A 22,613-nucleotide genomic window follows, 5' to 3' on the forward strand; every position below is an offset into this window, starting at 1 on the left:
TTATTTATTTGATTTTCAGTCATCATAAAATAGAGTAGTGGTTGTACTCTAAACAATATTTTTTTTTTTTAATTTACTACTCAGGTTGAACATGGAGTTCGTCCACACAGTAAATATCTGACAGAATACTTCGCATTCCTTCTGGAGTGGTCTAAGACTGGAGATGAAGAATGTCTCTTCCTAATTAACATTGGTGCGATATCCACCATGATCAACTTCTACATGGGCCAGAAAGCACAGGAGAACTATGTACGTATTTTTTTTTAATGTTTTATTACAGTTTCTTACGCTATTTGGAGCAGACGTTATTCAGTCGAAATAACTGTTAGACACAAAATATTTCTCATGTAAACAAATGTGCTGATGTGTTGCTAACATTCCTTTCTTTTCGTTTCCTCATTTAAACGTTATTTATGTCAGGTTGAGATTCTGTCAGACGATGATGAGGAAGAGGATGTGATATCGCTGACCGATGACAACTATCGCCCCGTCGCCCTCGAGAAGATGATAGCACTGATTGCGTTGTTAGTGGAAAAATCTCGTGTTGACGAAAAACAGCTTCAGATCTTTGAACGAGATTACAGTTCTATCATTGGCGTAAAGGTATGAGGATATTTTTATTTATATCTCGAAACATTTGTCACTTACTGTTAGTACTAGAGCTTTCATAACCAATTAAAAGACTTCTCGTCTGGAATAATCAGAAATACAAGGAGTAAAACCAGAAAATAAGAAATCAAAAACATATACAACTGTTCAAGATATAAAGGATTGATTTCTTACTATGGTCGGGACGTAGCCCAGTGGTACAGCGCTCGCTTGATGTGTGGTAGGTTTGGGATCGATCCACATCGGTGGACTCGTTGGGCTATTTCTCGTTCCAGCCAGTGCATCACGACTGGTATATCAAAGGCTGTGGTATGTGCTATCCTGTCTGTGGGATGGTGCATATAAAAGATTTATTGCTACTAATGGAAAAATGTAGCGGGTTTCCTCTATGACTATCAAAATGACCAGATGTTTGACATCCAATAGCCGATGATTAATAAATCAATGTGCTCTAGCGGTGTCGTTAAACAAAACAAAACAAACATATTTCTTACTAACACTAAGCCTGTAAATGCAGCATATCCAAGATTTTGAATCAGTAAAGTATTTTATATCTCAATATTAAAATTTAACTATATTCGGACTAATGGGATGTACCATTTTTACAACATAAAAAAAAAGCCCGAAATTTTCTTTTTAAAGCTAAAAACTATACCACATTTTAATCAAGGTAATTTTTTAACATTTGTAATCAAGTCAAATCCAATGTGTGAAATTATTTTATGCAAAGAAAAAAGCTGAACAATCCAATAAGTTGTCAATGGGTGCCAGGCTTTATTCAGTTTATGGTCACACTATGGGATGAGTGAGTTGTTAAAAAACAACAACTCAAACCTGACCTAACAGTTAATTGAAACATTTATAGCACAAGGTGTAAAACATCTGAATGAAAACATCTTGGATATTCTGAATCCCATTACTACTGTTGATGAAAACATCTCAGATATTCTGAATCCCTTTACTACTGTTGATGAAAACATCTGGGATATTCCGAATCCCATTACTACTGTTGATGAAAACATCTCGAATATTCTGAATCCATTACTACTGTTGATGAAAACATCTCGGATATTCTGAATCCCTTTACTACTGTTGATGAAAACATCTCGGATATTCTGAATCCCATTACTACTGTTGATGAAAACATCTCTGATATTCTGAATCCCATTACTACTGTTGATGAAAACATCTCGGATATTCTGAATCCCTTTACTACTGTTGATGAAAACATCTCGGATATTCTGAATCCCATTACTACTGTTGATGAAAACATCTCAGATATTCTGAATCCCTTTACTACTGTTGATGAAAACATCTCGGATATTCTGAATCCCTTTACTACTGTTGATGAAAACATCTCGGATATTCTGAATCCCATTACTACTGTTGATGAAAACATCTCAGATATTCTGAATCCCTTTACTACTGTTGATGAAAATACTGTTTTTGTTTTGTTTCAGGGCTTCCCATTTCTGTTCAGTCAGATCCGAGACAACATTAATGTGCGACAGACGTGCAACCTGATCTTTAGTCTCACCAGGTGGAGCGACAGTTTGGCAGTGGCTGTAAGTTGATGTACTGCTGTTGATAATGTATAACGTCCTAGTGGGAATTTCCCTGTTAATGCAGTTGGTAGAGCATGGGATTCTTGCTCCGAGAGTCGGTGGTTTGAATCCCCTCGACGGAGGTTGATATAGTTTTAACTTCAAAATAAACTTTTTTATCATCCACATAGTTCAAGATATTCAAGGAAATAAAACCAGTGTGACCCATGTGTGTCATGATGATTTCACATGCACAACGAGTGACGTCATTTTGTGAAGCGACGTCATAACTTAATGTGGCTTCTTCAGTATAAACACTTACCAAAATGACGTCATTTCGGAAATTTTTTACATTTTGCCCCATTTACATGAGAGTAAAAAACTCATCTTGTTACATTTTTACTTGACAGGACATTTATGAATTCATCCCTTGTTCCTTTTTCTGTTAGTTTAAAAATGGGGGATCATGTTCTATATATTTTAAATGATTATTCCAATCTTTCTCCCAGATTGTATGCATGGTATCTTTTTCATGGATTGTAAATCTTTTTTGTTTTCTCTTGTAATTTTATTTTTTAAATTTCTTTACAGATTGTAAATATGGTTTTTAGTGCTATCAGAAAACTGAATCCTGACGTAAGTAGATTGATTTTAATGGGTTTTTTTTAGTATTTGTCACTACAGTATTTTTGTTAATAAAAATAATAATAAAAATTGCGATAAAACAACTTTAAAATTTTTACCTAAAAATGGAAGGTTCGGGATGTAGCCCAGTGGCAAATTGCTTGCCTGATGTGCTGCCGGTCTGGGATCGACCCCCATCGGTGGGCCCATTGGGGTTATTTCTTGTTCCAGCCAGTGCATCACGACTGGTATATCAAAGAACATGGTATGTGCTATTCTATCTGTAGGAGGGTGCATATAAAAGATAACATTTAGTGGGTTTCGTCTCTAAGACTATATGTCAGAATTACCAAATGTTTGACATCGAATAGCCAGTGATAAATCAATGTGCTCTACCGGCCTCGGTGGCGTCGTGGCAGGCCATCGGTCTACAGGCTGGTAGGTACTGGGTTCGGATCCCAGTCGAGGCATGGGATTTTTAATCCAGATACCGACTCCAAACCCTGAGTGAGTGCTCCGCAAGGCTCAATGGGTAGGTGTAAATCACTTGCACCGACCAGTGATCCATAACTGGTTCAACAAAGGCCATGGTTTGTGCTATCCTGCCTGTGGGAAGCGCAAATAAAAGATCCCTTGCTGCCTGTCGTAAAAAGAGTAGCCTATGTGGCGACAGCGGGTTTCCTCTAAAAACAGTGTCAGAATGACCATATGTTTGACGTCCAATAGCCGATGATAAGATAAAAAATCAATGTGCTCTAGCGGCGTCGTTAAATAAAACAAACTTTACTTTTTTTACAATGTGCTCTAGTGGTGTCGTTAAACAAAACAAACTTTAAATTTTTAACTGAAAACAGAAAGACTTAATAATCAAAATCATTAGAGAAATTAATACTTCTTTCCGTTTTTTAAAATGTCTATAATTGCTGCTGTTAATAAGTTTATGTCTCACAGAGTGTTTTTAATATCCAAAATTACATATTGAATATGTAAATATGCTTGTCGGTATATATTTCAGTATAGTTCTGATCTTCATAATATTTATAGTAGCTTAAACATTGTTATATTTCCTAAAATATACTCACAGTAAAAAGACCCTGTGCATGTCTTGCACAAGGTATATTGAAGAAAACATCAGATCGTTTTCAAGAATTATGTATCGATCATTCATGAACATTATAAGACTTTTTGCACATTTATGGTGTTTTGGCAAAACCAGTTGATGCACAGGTTGTTAAAGGATTGTACTTTATTTTTCAGCAATCCCAGCCTTTCTTCAAGCTGCTGTCTATGTTGGTAGAGTTCGTGGGAGGTCCACCAGGCCTTCCACACTACACACAGTATGTGCTGCAGAGGTTCTGGGAGGTACGTAGCTTTTAGATATAACAGGTTCTGGTAGGTATGTAGTTTTTAGAAATAACTGTTCTGGGAGGTATGTAGGTTATAAAAATAACAGAGATTCTGAGCAGTACTTAGCTTATTGAAATAAGAGATTCTAGGAGGTACGTAGCTTATTGAAATAAGAGATTCTAGGAGGTACGTAGCTTATTGAAATAAGAGATTCTAGGAGGTACGTAGCTTATTGAAATAAGAGATTCTAGGAGGTACGTAGCTTATTGAAATAAGAGATTCTGAGCAGTACTTAGCTTATTGAAATAAGAGATTCTAGGAGGTACGTAGCTTATTGAAATAAGAGATTCTAGGAGGTACGTAGCTTATTGAAATAAGAGATTCTAGGAGGTACGTAGCTTATTGAAATAAGAGATTCTAGGAGGTACGTAGGTTATAAAAATAACAGATTCTGAGCAGTACTTAGCTTATTGAAATAAGAGATTCTAGGAGGTACGTAGCTTATTGAAATAAGAGATTCTAGGAGGTTCGTAGCTTATTGAAATAAGAGATTCTAGGAGGTACGTAGCTTATTGAAATAAGAGATTCTAGGAGGTACGTAGCTTATTGAAATAAGGGATTCTGAGCAGTACTTAGCTTATTGAAATAAGAGATTCTAGGAGGTTCGTAGCTTATTGAAATAAGAGATTCTAGGAGGTACGTAGCTTATTGAAATAAGAGATTCTAGGAGGTTCGTAGCTTATTGAAATAAGAGATTCTAGGAGGTACGTAGCTTATTGAAATAAGAGATTCTAGGAGGTACGTAGCTTATTGAAATAAGAGATTCTAGGAGGTACGTAGCTTATTGAAATAAGAGATTCTAGGAGGTACGTAGGTTATAAAAATAACAGATTCTGAGCAGTACTTAGCTTATTGAAATAAGAGATTCTAGGAGGTACGTAGCTTATTGAAATAAGAGATTCTAGGAGGTTCGTAGCTTATTGAAATAAGAGATTCTAGGAGGTACGTAGCTTATTGAAATAAGAGATTCTAGGAGGTACGTAGCTTATTGAAATAAGAGATTCTAGGAGGTACGTAGCTTATTGAAATAAGAGATTCTGAGCAGTACTTAGCTTATTGAAATAAGAGATTCTAGGAGGTTCGTAGCTTATTGAAATAAGAGATTCTAGGAGGTACGTAGCTTATTGAAATAAGAGATTCTAGGAGGTTCGTAGCTTATTGAAATAAGAGATTCTAGGAGGTACGTAGCTTATTGAAATAAGAGATTCTAGGAGGTACGTAGCTTATTGAAATAAGAGATTCTAGGAGGTACGTAGCTTATTGAAATAAGGGATTCTGAGCAGTACTTAGCTTATTGAAATAAGAGATTCTAGGAGGTTCGTAGCTTATTGAAATAAGAGATTCTAGGAGGTACGTAGCTTATTGAAATAAGAGATTCTAGGAGGTACGTAGCTTATTGAAATAACAATAACTTTGTTGGAACATCTAAAAAAAATTATGTTTTTGCTTCTTCTTCTTTTTAAATACTGCTAGTAATAAAAAGAGTAATAATTTTAAAAATAAAACTACAAGGAAAAAAGAAAGTCTTGTTTTCTGTGGCAGTATAAAATAATTTCATCTTAATGTCAAATTAGACTGATACAGTTTTGCATATAACTTTATCATCTATTAATGACTGTCAAGTATTTTTTATATTTGAAACATCCATATTTTTTGTGGTTTTAATGACAGACTATTCCTGTAAGTATTTTTGCCAGTACCATCTTGTTTCTAAATTAATATTGTTGTTCCATCTCATTAGCTGACCAAGTCATGCCCCCAGCAGTGCCTAGAGTGGTTGACCAATCAGGTGACTCGTAACAAGTTGGCACAGGTTTGGTGTCTCAATCAGATGGAACCCTGGGTAGAGCAGTATCTTCTAGCTCACAACAATGTGCGAGTTAGGAACGGTGAGTTTGTCAAATTATCTTAATAATGAGGATTTATTTTTAAATATATATTTAAAAAAAAAATCTTCTTTGAGTCGGATTTCAAGATGTTACTTGGCTTTAATTTGTGGTATGTCGTGTAATTAATGAAAACCTGTAAGAGATTATGCAATAGAAAAGGCAATGAATGTATCATTCTTTTTTTAAAGAAAAGTTTACCATGGTGTTGATTATGTTTCAAAATAGGAGGCTGTGTACTCAAAGATGGCATGTGTGTTTAGCACCTTATAAACAATGTAACTAATCTGTGATGTAATCTGTACCATGTAGCCCATGCAGAATGACTACAGCTGATGAAATTTGCAGGTTATCTGCTTATTCTGCTCAGCCTGGTTTTTACCTGGTTCTACCTGGCTTTAATACAGTAACTGTTCATGTCAAAAAAATTCTCCAAATCTAGACTAAAATTATTTACAAATGTTTTAATGATTTATTTCCAGCTGCTGCGTACCTGTTGGTGTCTCTGATTCCTAGCAACCATTTCCGACAGTCATTCAGGTCTGCTCGCAGCATGCTGAGTCCACACAAGGAATTACCGGTTTGTACACAGTACCAAGCCCATTGACCTGTATAATATACTAACGTCCAAAAGAAACTTTACAGACATAAAATTTGAATAATTTGATAAATAATGTTTCTAATTGAAAAGAACAATATAGAAACTACCTTACAAACACTTTGCATGTATCACGAAGTGCATTGTGACGTTCAGATGTTGAAGTGAATAAAACTTTCATATCCCACTGTACGGTTTGTTGGTTTTTTATAATACATTGTCAAGCCTGTAAAGTTTCCTTTGGATGACAGTATATATCAGGGATGACAGTTACCTAAATTACCAACCAGTGGGGCTGGGAGGTGAAGAGAAGGTGTAGGAGGATTAGATTTAAAGGGACAGATCCTAGTTTCGGTCCATTAAAATTACACTAAGTTTACAAACCTGTAACATTTGGATACAGTTACAATTGAGAGAAACATGAGTCTGTGACTTTGAAATGGTGAAATACCCTTTAAAAATAGACTAAAACTCGACTATAACTGTTACCTCTCAGACGCACATGCATTTATGAAAATATGAGAAATTAATTTTGTGATATTAAAAACACCAGGATGACCAAAAAGACTTCGAATGTAAGGAAATGGATAATCTAAACAATAAAATCTAAGTAAAGTATGATTTCAGTTATTAGAAACGTCTCTAATAGTTAAAAATATACTTTAGTGTTTAAAAAACTAGGGTATGTCCCTTTAATGGGTTTAATGTTTAACTGGTTTCTTTAAAGCTTCATCCAGTTCGACTCATTTTATTTTATCAGTTTTCAGCTTTTTACACTGCGTTTCATCCAAGGGAGGGTAGCTAATCCCCATTTTTGTTTTCAGGTTCTCCATCTTTATCTTAAATGTATTTCAAAAGTTAATACCAGTTTTTTGTGTGTGTTTTTCCAGATGTCGACAGAAGCTCTCATGGTGTTGCATCAGGTTAGTGTTTTAGATGTTTCTAGTAAATGTTGTTATATATTTTGTTATTATAGTCATTTTATTGTAAGTTTATGATAATTTGTAGTGTACTATTTGACTGGCTCATGGTAATCTGTGATCATGACTATACTAAATATAATAATGCAATTCAGAGGTCAGGTTAAGAATTCATGAAAAGAGAAAAAGTTGTTTTAAGTTTTGTTTTTTCTCCTGTCTGTGTCCTTTGATATATGGAAGACATGTAAGTATGTGATGTCCTGCCTGTGGGAAAGTGCTGCTATTTGGTAGCAGTAGCTTATGTGATGACTGTCACCATCTAGACTAAATTTTGAAATAACATGTTTGACAGCAAATAACTAGTTTAAAATATGCTACAGTGTCGTTAAATAAACATTTCTGCCATCCTTTCTTTTTTATTTAAACTGAGGAAAAAAAGGGCAAGTCTCAGGTTTTGAAAGTTTGCAACATGTCAGTGTATGTTTTTTTACTTTGTTTTCAGGTTTATGAACATCTGCTGAGCCTTCTGTCTAGAGCCCGACTGTATGTGGGTGAGTACAGTAACCACAGCTTTTTTTAACGAACTGTTCTCAGTTTGCAGCCATTGTAAGATGTTTCCGTCTAACCAAAAAAAATTGGAGGCTAGAATGACATATTTATTACATTTTCCTGTTTATAATACTAGTGTCTGTACATCCAGTGTGTTTGTGGTCGTGTCCTAATGTCTGTAGCAGTCACTTTTCAGTTTACTTCGTAATATATATTTTAAGTATAAAACTATTGGAAGGTAAAATATGTGTTCCTTGACAGGTACATCAAAAATGTACTGTCCTGTACTGTCGGGGAAAGCGTGTATAAAAGATCCTTTGCTGCTTTTCAGTAAGAGTAGTCTAGGAAGAGGAGGTGGGTTACCTCTCTATTTTTCTGAAGCAAGTGTCGAAAGTATCGAAATAATGGTGTGATAGACACTAAATGTCCATAGGTTAAAATATTGCCGAGATGTAATTAAATAAATATTCCTTTCCTTTCTTTTCCTTTGTTTCAAACTTAAGAATTTTAAACATTCTGCAATAATTATAACAGTATCTGATTTTATGATAATCGATTATTGTGATTCATGTATTTATCATGCACCATAGGCAACAGCCTCAAGAAAATTCACAGTAAATTCTTTAAAATAGGATTAGAGATTACTGATGATACTTTTCACTTTTCTGTGTTTTTCCATTGTTAATGGAAACCATACTTTCAGAAACACCTCAGAATTATTTTAAAAAATAAGTGTTTTGAATGACTCAGAATGGTTGAATTGAAATCAGTATAAACAGTGTATAAATATTAATAATATTGTTAATATGGAATAAAGTCTGGTATCTTTCTTTATTGTAGATCCTGCAGTTCATGGAACCACGAAGCTCATGTGCTACTTCGCTGTGATGAACTTTTGTCTCATTTCAAGAGTTGAAAAACTCATGGTAGGACAATCTTTTAACACGTTGGTTTGATAACCTGACTCATATTAGTGTGTTAATTTTTTTTTTTTTTAAACTGCTGGAAAAAAAAGCAAATAAAAAAGCCCATTCCTTTAAAAAAAGGTTAATTGTTGAGTTGGCCTTTTTAAAACTTGTATTTTACATCAGAAATATGCTTTTATCAGGTATGTCCTTTTCGTCTCGCCTTTATGAAGTAAAAAGGTGTTATTTAGATATTACTTTGCATGTGCGTTTAACTCAGTGTTAAAGTTAATGTTAAGTCCTATATCAATGAAACTTGATTTATAGTGGGAAAAAGAATACTTGTTATTGTTCAAGTTCTTACCGGCCTCTGTGGCGTCGTGGTTAGGCCATCGGTCTACAGGCTGGTAGGTACTGGGTTTGGATCCCAGTCGAGGCATTGGATTTGTAATCCAGATAGCGACTCCAAACCCTGAGTGAGTTCCCCGCAAGGCTCAATGGGTAGGTGTAAACCACTTGCACCGACCAGTGATCCATAACTGGTTCAACAAAGGCCATGGTTTGTGCTATCCTGCCTGTGGGAAGCGCAAATAAAAAATCCCTTGCTACTAATCGGAAAGTAGCCCATGTAGTGGCGACAGCGGGTTTCCTCTCAAACTCTGATGCCATATAACCATAAGTAAAATGTGTTGAGTGCATCGTTAAATAAAACATTTCTTTCTTTCTTTTGTTCAAGTTCCATTCATCATCCATTAATCAGTTAGACAGGGTGGGAACAGAATACATTGGTGAAATAGGCGTATAATCAATTGCCCTTTGCATTTTCCTGTTTTCATTCAGTGACTTGTCTGATCCATACAAATATATGGTATGTACATTTCTGTCTTTGGGAAAGTTTGTGTAAAAGATCTTTTGCTGCTACTTGTTAAGAGTAGGCAGTGGGTTTCCTTCATCACATTCTAAACCATTTGTCGAAATAACCATATCAGGGGTGGGAATTCTCCTCAGATCAGCTGTTTTCCTCTCATGGAACATTACGTCTCCTCATGTTTTAATCGTCCTTACCTCCAAAACATGTCAGATAGCACAGATTTTAACCTATGATTTCAAGAATTTCCGAGACTGCTCTAGATTTCCTCTTTTTTTTTTACAGTTCACTGATTCCCATCCCTGCATATGCTAGACACCAAATTGCTGTAGTTATATATATATATATATATTGTTTTTTGTTGTTGTTTGTTTGCAGTTTGGAGAATATTTCCTGGACATGTGGCAACTGTTTCAACCCAAACTGTCCGAACCACAGATCTCAATGCATCATAATAAACAGGTTGGTTTTAGTTTTGAGTTATATAGTAGTGAAACCTGGTATAAAGAGAATCATGCGTGACAACCGTTTGTCTATGAAGAGTACTTAGATATGCACCTTCCATACACTGATATATACTTTGTATACCTTGTATTCAGTCTCATGAGTTTCAGTTTTGTATTTGTGTATGTGAGGGTGGGGTGGGGGGTGGAGAGGTGCATGATTTCTTTCTTACAGTCTTTTTGAGTGGTAATTCTTCATTAAACTACTTGTATAGTAGAGCATTGCATTTAAAAAATAAAATTATTGTTTATTATCCCCAGAAGCATAGGTGATGTCAGAGCTAGTCTAGTGATTTTTTTATTTAAATATCTTGTGCACATTCTTCACCTGATGTTAGCTAGCATTAGCAACCATAAATAATTTTATTACATTTCCATTTTATTTTATTACTTGATGAATAAAAGGAATCTGTGTGTTGAACATATATTTAATATGTGACTTGGGCTACAGGGGTCTCTTACTGAACAGTCAAAGAAAGAAGAATTCAAGGCCACAACTACTTTTTATTAAGGGAATTCCGATTCTTATAGATGTTGCTGAAATGGTATTCTGGGCCCCTGTTTTATGAAGCGATCTTAGTGCTAAGATCATCTTAAGTCCATGACTACCATATGCACTTAAGATGACCGTAGCACTAAGATCGCTTCGTAAAATGGGACTCTGTTGTCAGCAAAGCTAAGCATTTCAGACAGGGATGTTAGAGAATATTAATTTTATGTAGATTACACAAACAATACTTTTAAAATTGACAAAACACCAACACCTCCACAAAACCCCTCAACCCAGCCCTCCTTTAACATACTGCCATGATGAAGTTTTGAAATGAAGTCTAATGTGGCTGTTTTCCTACATAAGTCAACCAATGTGTTAATCAACGTACCTATTCTTGTGGTATAATTATAACTTGTCGTTAAAAACTTTAAAAAAATGATTGTTGTGTTTCTCTTTTAGACTTTGCTGCTGTTTTGGCATCAAGTGTGTTTGGATTGTCCCGAGAACGTCAAGCTGATTGTTTCCAATCCTCACGTGTGTAAAAACATCGCATTCAGCTACATTCTGTAAGTATTTACTCAAAAAGTAAAGAGGTGGGGACGTAAACCAGTGGTAAAGCACGCGCATGGTGCATGGTTGGTCTGGAATCAATCCAACCAATGCACCACAACTGGTATATCAAAGGTTGTGGTATGTACTATCCTGTCTGGGATGGTGATACAGAATGACCAAAAACCCCCACTGCTGCCATATATCCATGGAAAAATGCTGAACAATTTAAAAACAATGGTGAAAAAAAGAAGATTATTCAACAAAGATTTTTTTTTTTTCAATTTTGTTTTATACAATTTGTATAAAATTAGTGTTAACCATTCTAGTAGTTAATTATTTAAAATGGATTATTCAGATTTTACTAAATATTCACCAAGGAGTTAATTATACAAATTTATTTTCAATTTTGTATTAGACAATTGCTTTAAAGGAGTATTATCCACTCCACCTTGCATTATTCATTAAATCAAATTGGAATTAAAAACAAAATTCTAATTATTTTTTACAATGCTTTTTCCACAGTGCGGACCATGATGACCAGGATGTGGTGATGTTTAACCGCGTCATGCTTCCCGCGTATTACGGTCTGCTGCGCATGTGCTGTCAGCAGTCACAGTCCTTCACCCGGCAGCTGGCCCAGCACCAGAACATTCAGTGGGCGTTCAAGAACATCACACCCTACCCCACGCAGTACACAGTGGTCAGTCAAGTTTAAATTTCTTTCTTTTGGTTTTGTTCTGGTTTTTCCAGTACCATATTTACAAATGTGGAAGAATGTTAAGATAACAAAATATAATTATTACTTGTATGTGGAAAAGCTGTTTATGACAATGGAATATGATTATTGTTAGGCTGTTGAAGAACTGTTTAAAATAATAAAATAGTGTTAGGCTGTTGAAGAACTATTTGAAATAATAAACATTTTGATTATTAGTAGGCTATGGAAGAGTGTTAAGATAATTAACGTTATAATTATTTATATGCTATGGAAGAGCTGTTTATGATAATAAAACATTAATATTATTACTAGGCTGTGGAAGAGCTGTTTAACATAATAAAACCTGATTATTATTACTGGGCTGTGGCAGAGCTGTTTAAGATCATAAAACCTGATTTATTATTACTGGACTGTGGCAGAGCTGTTTAAAATTATAAAACCTGATTTATTATTACTAGGATGTGGAAGAGCTGTTTAAGATCATAAAACATGATTATTATTACTAGGCTGTGGAAGAGCTGTTTGAGATAATAAAACATGATTATTTTTACTAGGCTGTGGAAGAGCTGTTTAAGATCATGAAGCTGATGGCGACGCGGTACCCGGACAGCACGGAAGAGGAACTGAAGGCAATCAGCAGTTTCTGTAGAAGTAACATCATGATGTACCTCCAGCTGCTCGACGGCCGATCAACCTGGCAGACTCTGATCAGGTAACACTACAGACAGTAGATCTGGTAAAACTACATACTGATAGGGTAAGACATCAGACCGATCAGGTAAGACTACAGACTGATAGGGTAAGACAACAGACCGATCAGGTGAGACTACAGTCTGATCAGGTAAGAATACAGACTGATGAGCTAAGACTACAGTCTGATCAGGTAAGAGGACAGACTGATAGGGTAAAACTACAGACTGATCATCTAAGACAACAGACTGATCAGGTAAGACTACAGACTGATCAGGTAAGACTTAGACTGATCAGGTAAGACTACAGACTGATCAGATAAGACTGCAGACTGATACGGTAAGACTGCAGACTGATCAGGTAAGACAACAGACCGATCAGGTAAGACAACAGACTGATCAGGTAAGACTTCGGAGTGATCAGGCAAGACTACAGACTGATCAGGTAAGAGGACAGACTCTTATCAGGTAAGACTACTGACTGATCAGGTAAGACTTCAGACTGATCAGGTAAGACTACAGACTGATCAGGTAAGACTACAGACTGATCAGGTAAGACTACAGACTGATCAGGTAAGACTTCAGACTGATCAGATAAGACTACTGAATGATCAGGTAAGACTACTGAATGATCTGGTAAGACTACAGACTGATCAGGTAAGACTACTGACTGATCAGGTAAGACTACTGAAGGATCGGGTAAGACTACAGACGGATCAAGTAAGACTTCAGACTCTGATCAGGTAAGACTACAGACTGATCGTGTAAAAGGCCTGTCACACCTAGCCGATACCGGAGCACAAATTTGGCGATTTTCGAAGATCGGTACTAGTACAGCAGCGCTAACGGTATCACATCGCTAACAACGGTAGTACATCGTCAGGACATCGCCAGAACATCGGCGAAAAAATTAGCAACGGCAGGCGACGGTATAAAGTTTTGAACATGCTAAAAAAATTCTGCCGGAGCGAGCAACGGGACTACAACGGCAGTACTCCGGTATGGCTACGTTAATGTCGGTAGAGCACCTGTAGCGCCCCGTAATGGATCGGCGGCTCTCCGGTGGCCTCAGTGTGTACCGTACTGGTACAGATGTGATACCGTAGTCCTGCCGATGTACTAACAATGTACTACCGTTCTAGCGATGTGATATCGTACTACTACCGTACTAATACCGTAGTACTACCGTACTGCATATAAATAGGGGCACAGACTACCAGCCCGTCATTTCTTCATTTGTCACCAAGGATGGCGGACCTGTGACTACACGATTATCAAATAGCCGTGCTCCAACACCAGAACCTGGTGACTCAGTTGGCACTTCACCAGATCCAGGCCAGAAGGAGGAGAAGAAGAAGAAGAAGAAGACCTCAAGTACCTTGAGCAATCTGGGTGAGACCATGGATCAGCAGGCGTCGTCAGTTTGGCATGTATGACCAGCTGCTGGTGGAGCTCCGCAGAGAGGACCAGAGGGCCTTCAAGAACTTCCTCAGAATGCCCCCAGAGATGTACGATGAGCTGGTACAGCGAGTTGGTCCCAGGATCACCAAACAAAGAACCTGGTACAGGGATCCCCTGGATCCTGGTCTGAAGATTGCCATCAAGATTGCCATCACCACTGCCATCACCACATCGCCTCTGGGACCAAGTACGAGGCCATGAAGTTTGGTTGGAGGGTACCCCACATCACCCAGTCACTGGCCGTGAGAGAAGTCTGCCAAGCCATCATTGACAAGTACCTGGACGAGGCGGTGACCTGCCCCACAACCCCTGAAGGCTGGCGTGAGATCTCAGACCAGTTCATGGAGAAGTGGAGGCGGCGGTGGAGGTCACTGAGGCGTTGGAGCCCGCTGAAGATTGGGAGACCACTGAGGAGGACCGGGACTCAGGAGAAGGTTCACGGGAGGAGTCATGAGGAGGACTAGGCGATCTTGGGGCAGGTTCATCAGGTTCATCAGCAGCAGCGTCAGCCAGGGGACCAGGGGCTTGGGGGTGTTGTTGAAGTGTTCTTGCCACGACCTCGTCGGCCCTTGGGAGCCGGCTTCAACTTCTTCTTAGGAGGTGACTTAGCAGGTCCCTTCCGCTTGGATGGCATGACCTGAACGTAGTAGTTGTAGTAGTATTAGTCACTGTTGTCAGTTCGGCGTCTACGGCAGGAATGGTGAGGTTCTCCAAGAAGGGCCCATATTTATACAGATTGGTCACATAGCCGTGGCAACACTTCAGTATCACATCGGTAGCACTTCGGTAGTGCATCGGCAGTACAACGGCAGCGCCTCGGTATAACATCGGCGGCGCATCGGTAACACTAAGGTGACAGAAAAGTGGTATTCGGTAGCACATCGGCTCTTACATCGGTAGGACAACGGTAGAACAATGGTATCACAACGGGAACGCCGGTACTACATCGGTATTGCTACGGCCAATTGTGATTTTTCAAGTGCTTTCTCGACGGAGCTCTGCCGATTTTCTCGCCATTGTTAATTGTGTGCTCTGGTTTAGTCCCGGCGAGGTGCATCGGTAGTGTGTGACAGGCCCTTAAGACAACAGGCAAACTGATAAAGTATGATGATAGACTGATCAGGTTAAAATTACAGACAGCAGATGAACATGACAAAAGACTACAGTTTCTATAGAAGTTACATCATAATATATCTCCAGCATAAGGAGAAATAAACTTGACACAACACCCATCTTAGGTTTCTGTACAGTATGTTAGAGAGGATGATATCTGTAAATATGTTTTTTGCACAATTATCACTTTGTTTCCTTGACATTCAAGTGCAGTATATGTTAAAGTATTGTCAGGCATGATGGTAAAATCATAAAGTCAATCTCAGCTAATTACTGTATATGTTTATGTCTCTATTTCAGTGCTTTCAAGATCCTGGTGGAGACGAGAGAAGAGAGGGTCTTGTTGATTTACCATTCCGGACTTCAGAAGATAACAGAGGTATTATCTATTTACACTTTATATAGGACTTTGCACTTTATTATCTTCATATTTTTTTATATACACCCATTATATTACGATACGGTGTCGTCCCTAACGTCCACAGTCCACACGTCCATCCTTCCTTAAACTTTTTGTTTCCGGAGCATATCATTCTTATCGCTTCAGATAGGATCATCAAACCTTGCATGCTAGTACAGCTTGGGATGGCGGTGTGTCACATACCATAACTAGGTCATTTTGACCTACTTTTCACACATTACTGCACATTAAAGGAAATCCTTGTCCATGCTGTGTCTTCTGTATCAGTTCATATATGACCATTAAACTTCGCATGCTAGTACAACATGGGATGGTGGTGTGTCACATACCATAACTAGGTCACGTTGACCTACTTTTCACACATTACTGCACATTAAAGGAAATCCTTGTCCATGCTATGTCTTCTATATCAGTTCATATATGATCATTAAACTTCGCATGCTAGTACAACATGGGATGGTGGTGTGTCACATACCATAACTAGGTCACGTTGACCTACTTTTCACACATTACTGCACATTAAAGGAAATCCTTGTCCATGCTATGTCTTCTATATCAGTTCATATATGATCATTAAACTTCGCATGCTAGTACAACATGGGATGGTGGTGTGATCATTAAACTGGGCGCACATACCATAACTAGGTCACGTTGACCTACTTTTCACACATTACTGCACATTAAAGGAAATCCTTGTCCATGCTATGTCTTCTATATCAGTTCATATATGATCATTAAACTTCGCATGCTAGTACAACATGGGATGGTGGTGTGTCACATACCATAACTAGGTCACGTTGACCTACTTTTCACACATTACTGCACATTAAAGGAAATCCTTGTCCATGCTATGTCTTCTATATCAGTTCATATATGATCATTAAACTTCGCATGCTAGTACAACATGGGATGGTGGTGTGTCACATACCATAACTAGGTCACGTTGACCTACTTTTCACACATTACTGCACATTAAAGGAAATCCTTGTCCATGCTGTCTTCTATATCAGTTCATATATGATCATTAAACTTCGCATGCTAGTACAACATGGGATGGTGGTGTGTCACATACCATAACTAGGTCACGTTGACCTACTTTTCACACATTACTGCACATTAAAGGAAATCCTTGTCCATGCTATGTCTTCTATATCAGTTCATATATGATCATTAAACTTCGCATGCTAGTACAACATGGGATGGTGGTGTGTCACATACCATAACTAGGTCACGTTGACCTACTTTTCACACATTACTGCACATTAAAGGAAATCCTTGTCCATGCTATGTCTTCTATATCAGTTCATATATGATCATTAAACTTCGCATGCTAGTACAACATGGGATGGTGGTGTGTCACATACCATAACTAGGTCACGTTGACCTACTTTTCACACATTACTGCACATTAAAGGAAATCCTTGTCCATGCTATGTCTTCTATATCAGTTCATATATGATCATTAAACTTCGCATGCTAGTACAACATGGGATGGTGGTGTGTCACATACCATAACTAGGTCACGTTGACCTACTTTTCACACATTACTGCACATTAAAGGAAATCCTTGTCCATGCTATGTCTTCTATATCAGTTCATATATGATCATTAAACTTCGCATGCTAGTACAACATGGGATGGTGGTGTGTCACATACCATAACTAGGTCACGTTGACCTACTTTTCACACATTACTGCACATTAAAGGAAATCCTTGTCCATGCTATGTCTTCTATATCAGTTCATATATGATCATTAAACTTCGCATGCTAGTACAACATGGGATGGTGGTGTGTCACATACCATAACTAGGTCACGTTGACCTACTTTTCACACATTACTGCACATTAAAGGAAATCCTTGTCCATGCTATGTCTTCTATATCAGTTCATATATGATCATTAAACTTCGCATGCTAGTACAACATGGGATGGTGGTGTGTCACATACCATAACTAGGTCACGTTGACCTACTTTTCACACATTACTGCACATTAAAGGAAATCCTTGTCCATGCTATGTCTTCTATATCAGTTCATATATGATCATTAAACTTCGCATGCTAGTACAACATGGGATGGTGGTGTGTCACATACCATAACTAGGTCACGTTGACCTACTTTTCACACATTACTGCACATTAAAGGAAATCCTTGTCCATGCTATGTCTTCTATATCAGTTCATATATGATCATTAAACTTCGCATGCTAGTACAACATGGGATGGTGGTGTGTCACATACCATAACTAGGTCACGTTGACCTACTTTTCACACATTACTGCACATTAAAGGAAATCCTTGTCCATGCTGTCTTCTATATCAGTTCATATATGACCATTAAACTTCGCATGCTAGTACAACATGGGATGGTGGTGTGTTGTGTACCATAACTAGGTCACGTTGACCTACTTTTCACACATTACTGCACATTAAAGGAAATCCTTGTCCATGCTATGTCTTCTATATCAGTTCATATATGATCATTAAACTTCGCATGCTAGTACAACATGGGATGGTGGTGTGTCACATACCATAACTAGGTCACGTTGACCTACTTTTCACACATTACTGCACATTAAAGGAAATCCTTGTCCATGCTATGTCTTCTATATCAGTTCATATATGATCATTAAACTTCGCATGCTAGTACAACATGGGATGGTGGTGTGTTGTGTACCATAACTAGGTCACCACAACCTACTTGTAAGTGATGGCGAATCATGTTTCTCACTGGTACTCTTTGTTTTACTTGACAACCGGGCAATTACTATTAATAGATTCACCTGCCTCGGATATTTTTTGACATGCCAATCTTTTATGAAAAGTATTATGCTTAAATGACACATTAAAGACACATGATTATGTATTATTTAATAAACTTTAAAAAAACAGAAGAAAAAAGGTATTGCTCGAGTTATCACAGACCTGTGGAACACTTATGGTGGGGGCTATGGTTGCCCATTGTATTCTCAATGGATTATCCGGCCTCGATGGTATTGTGGTTAAGCCATCGGACATAAGCTGGTAGGTACTGGATTCGCAGCCCAATACTGGTTTCCACCCAGGACAGGTTTTAACAACACAATGGGTAAGACCACTACACCGACTTGTCTTTCACTAACAACTAAAACTAACCAGTAACCCACTGTGCTGGACAGACAGCCCATATAGCTGAGGTGTATGTCTAGGACTCGCTCCAGCCAGTGCACCACTACTGGTACATCAAAGGCCGTGGTATGTGCTATCCTGTCTATGGGATAGTGCATATATAAGATCCCTTGCTGCTAATTGAAAAGAGTAGCCCATGAAGTGGTGACAGCGGGTTTCCTCTCTCAATATATGTGTGGTCCTTAACCATATGCCTGACGCCTTATAACAGTAAATAAAATGTGTTGAGTGTGTCGTTAAATAAAACATTTTCTTGTATGTCCAGGACAGCGTTAAAATGAATGAAATCAATCAATCAATCAGTGTCTTACAATGCACGAAAGAGCAAATGTGACTTTAAGGCTTGTATTTGATTGTAAGATTGTGTTTATTTCCAGGCATTCTACACCCTGCATGTGATGTACCATGAAGCCACCGCCTGCCATGTCACAGGGGACATTGTGGATCTGCTCACGATTCTGCTACACATACTGGAGACCGGCAAGGAATGCCATGACAAAAAAGGTTGGATTTTAATACCCAGAATTACATTACAGTCAAAGCTCTCTATGTTTGTCACATTGTTTAAGGCTCGTTTTTGATACACCCACCACCCACAAAATACATATTTATTTAAATGCATAAATAAAACGTGGCTGATTTGCCATGTATTAAACAGGGGTGAGAATTCTCCTTGGATCAGCTGTTTTCCTCTCATGGAGACATTGCATTTCCTCGCATTTTAATCGTCCTTTCCTCCAAAATGTGTCAGATGGCACAGATTTTAATCTAGAATTTCAAGAATTTCGGGACCCCTCTAGATTTCCTCTTTTTTACAGTTCACCAATTCCCACCCCTGATTAAATAATTGTGCTGCTTCCATCCCCCACAACCCATGTGGTCAGTTCTGGAACAACCCTAAATGTAAGGATCAGTGTTGCAAAGATTTGTGCACTACAAGTACCGAATTTTAAAAAACATTTTTACATGTAATACATATACAGTAGAATCTCATTGGGTCGAACTCATAAGGGTCGTATACATGCAAAACTCAAACCAAAAACAAAATACAAGCAAAACTCGAACCAAAAACAAAGTCCCGAGTTACACTTACATGGTTAGGTCAAACTAACTGATGGGTCGAACACTTTCTCAAGCACCGACAGGGTTTGATCCAACGGAATTCAGCTGTACTTACGGCAAGAAACGAGGGATCACAGAAAAGCTAACACCAGAAAGTGACTGCAGGCAATACCGTCCTCCATAGTGTCGGGAAGTTAACCATGTTACTCACGCTCAATCCCACATTACTGGCATTCACTCTCACATTGCAGCTTCGTGTTATATACAGACATTACCACTTAGTAAATTTGCTCTACAATACCGTTTGTCGGTTGAGTGCTCGCATGAGGTGCTTGCATCGCAGGATCAAGCCACCACGGTGGATCCTTTCAGTTGATTGTTTTTGTTCTAGTGTCTAGTTGTGTTGTTAAACAAAACAAACAAACACACTTTATTTTTGTTTTTCTCTGTGAATAAGAGAAGCCATATTTGTATTGTTTCAGCTCAAGGTTGTGCGGACGTCAAAGCGTGTTTGTTCAGCTGGAAGGAACGCTATGAGGTCGTCAAGAAACTCATCACTTTGCTCAACTCATACACGCCACCGGAAGTTAGGAGCATATGTTTTGGTAAGATTTTCATTCGTCCTCATTTTATATATCCGATAACTAACCAAATAGTACAGCACTTGATGAGTGGTAAGGGAGCAGAGAAAAATGTTTCTTGATTTTTCAGAAATTACTTAATTTTAATGCTCTGTGGATATATTGTGATAGTTTTTTGTTTTACTACTACTGAATTTTTCAGTAATTCCTTATTTAGGTGCCACCTGAATTTTTCAGTAATTCCTTATTTAGGTGCCACCTGAATTTTTCAGTAATTCCTTATTTAGGTGCCACTTGAATTTTTCAGTAATTCCTTATTTAGGTGCCACCTGAATTTTTCAGTAATTCCTTATTTTAGTGCCACCTGAATTTTTCAGTAATTCCTTATTTTAATGCCAATTGGATATTTTGACAGTTCCTTATTTTTTTGACACTTGAAAATTGTTCCTATTCTTTGATGAAAAGATTACTTACTTTTCAAGACAGCTGTAAAGTTTTCCACACGTTTTGCCCGATGTCATTTTCATCCCTGGATTAGGATCTTCTATATAAAAATAAAAGACTAATAATAAACAAAAAAAGAAAGTATAATGTACAAAAATGGTCCGTGTTTCCTCTTTTGTCTTGTAGAAGTGTTAAAGCAGATGATTCTCATCTTCCAAGGAGAGTGTATCAACGTGATGGTCCCCATTCTTACGCAGGCCCATGCCTCCTTCCAAGACAGCAATATACCAGGTCAGTCACTTTACGGTGTAGAGAACACGTTCAAATGACAGTGGTAGTTAAAGTATGTGTGTTCAAGTCGGAATTATGTATAAAAAGTAAAGTAGGTACTATGTATAAAAAGTAAAGTCTGTATTATGTGTAAAAAGTAAAATCAGTTTTATGTAGACAGAGCTGCCAACTGCTATGCTTTGGGCGTAGTTTGCTACGCTGCTTCTCTCATGTCCAAATTGCTACGCTCAGTTAAAAAAAATCCATTTTGATACGCTAATGAAAACCAGCAGTAACTTTTGCAACAGATAAACATAACTGGATGATTAGTGTATTTGGCCAAAGTTTCTACCAACAAATCATGTTTTATTTGCCAAGCGTATACGTTTTATCATTAACACAAATTATAGGTCTACAGAGTACAGTTGAAAAGCGAGCGATTTTTGGCAATTATACTAAAAATAAGTATTATCAGTCAGTATTATGTATTAAAAGTAATGTCAGTATTATGTATAAGAAGTAAAGGTAGTATTACATATAAAAAGTAAAGTCAGTATTATGTATAAAAAGTAAAGTCAGTATTATGTATAAAAAGTAAAGTCAGTATTATGTATAAAAAATTAAATCAGTGTTATGTATAAAAAGTAAAGTTTGTATTATGTATAAAAAAGTAAAATCAGTATTATGTATAAGAAGTAAAGGCAGTATTGTGTATAAAAAGTAAAGGCAGTATTGTGTATAAAAAGTAACGGCAGTATTGTGTATAAAAAGTAAAGGCAGTATTGTGTATAAAAAGTAACGGCAGTATTGTGTATAAAAAGTAAAGGCAGTATTGTGTATAAGAAGTAACGGCAGTATTGTGTATAAGAAGTAACGGCAGTATTGTGTATAAAAAGTAACGGCAGTATTGTGTATAAAAAGTAACGGCAGTATTGTGTATAAAAAGTAACGGCAGTATTGTGTATAAGAAGTAAAGGCAGTATTGTGTATAAAAAGTAACGGCAGTATTGTGTATAAAAAGTAACGGCAGTATTGTGTATAAGAAGTAAAGGCAGTATTGTGTATAAAAAGTAACGGCAGTATTGTGTATAAAAAGTAACGGCAGTATTGTGTATAAAAAGTAAACTAAGTATTATGTATAAAAAGTAAACTAAGTATTATGTATAAAACAAAATCTGTATTATGTATTAAAAGTAAGGTTTGTATTATATATAAAAAGTAAAGTTAGT

General features: G+C 37.3%; 1 protein-coding gene across 5 annotated transcripts in view; it reads left to right on the top strand.

Moving 5' to 3' along the window:
* Window positions 1–22,613, top strand: part of LOC121372695 (ubiquitin carboxyl-terminal hydrolase 34-like) — a 104,918-nt gene that overhangs the window by 62,652 nt on the left and 19,653 nt on the right. For all 5 annotated transcript variants that reach the window (XM_041499157.1, XM_041499159.1, XM_041499160.1 and 2 more), the window contains 18 exons: window positions 85–249; window positions 421–603; window positions 2,070–2,174; window positions 2,745–2,789; window positions 4,035–4,139; window positions 5,926–6,073; window positions 6,553–6,650; window positions 7,559–7,591; window positions 8,091–8,139; window positions 8,978–9,063; window positions 10,289–10,372; window positions 11,366–11,472; window positions 11,981–12,158; window positions 12,731–12,888; window positions 15,740–15,818; window positions 19,405–19,531; window positions 20,572–20,694; window positions 21,301–21,405. In XM_041499157.1, the coding sequence (XP_041355091.1) occupies window positions 85–249; window positions 421–603; window positions 2,070–2,174; window positions 2,745–2,789; window positions 4,035–4,139; window positions 5,926–6,073; window positions 6,553–6,650; window positions 7,559–7,591; window positions 8,091–8,139; window positions 8,978–9,063; window positions 10,289–10,372; window positions 11,366–11,472; window positions 11,981–12,158; window positions 12,731–12,888; window positions 15,740–15,818; window positions 19,405–19,531; window positions 20,572–20,694; window positions 21,301–21,405 (1,978 nt within the window). The remainder of the gene's footprint in view (window positions 1–84; window positions 250–420; window positions 604–2,069; window positions 2,175–2,744; window positions 2,790–4,034; window positions 4,140–5,925; window positions 6,074–6,552; window positions 6,651–7,558; window positions 7,592–8,090; window positions 8,140–8,977; window positions 9,064–10,288; window positions 10,373–11,365; window positions 11,473–11,980; window positions 12,159–12,730; window positions 12,889–15,739; window positions 15,819–19,404; window positions 19,532–20,571; window positions 20,695–21,300; window positions 21,406–22,613) is intronic.

Source organism: Gigantopelta aegis, chromosome 4 (assembly GCF_016097555.1).
Source record: "Gigantopelta aegis isolate Gae_Host chromosome 4, Gae_host_genome, whole genome shotgun sequence".
Taxonomy (NCBI): domain Eukaryota; kingdom Metazoa; phylum Mollusca; class Gastropoda; order Neomphalida; family Peltospiridae; genus Gigantopelta; species Gigantopelta aegis.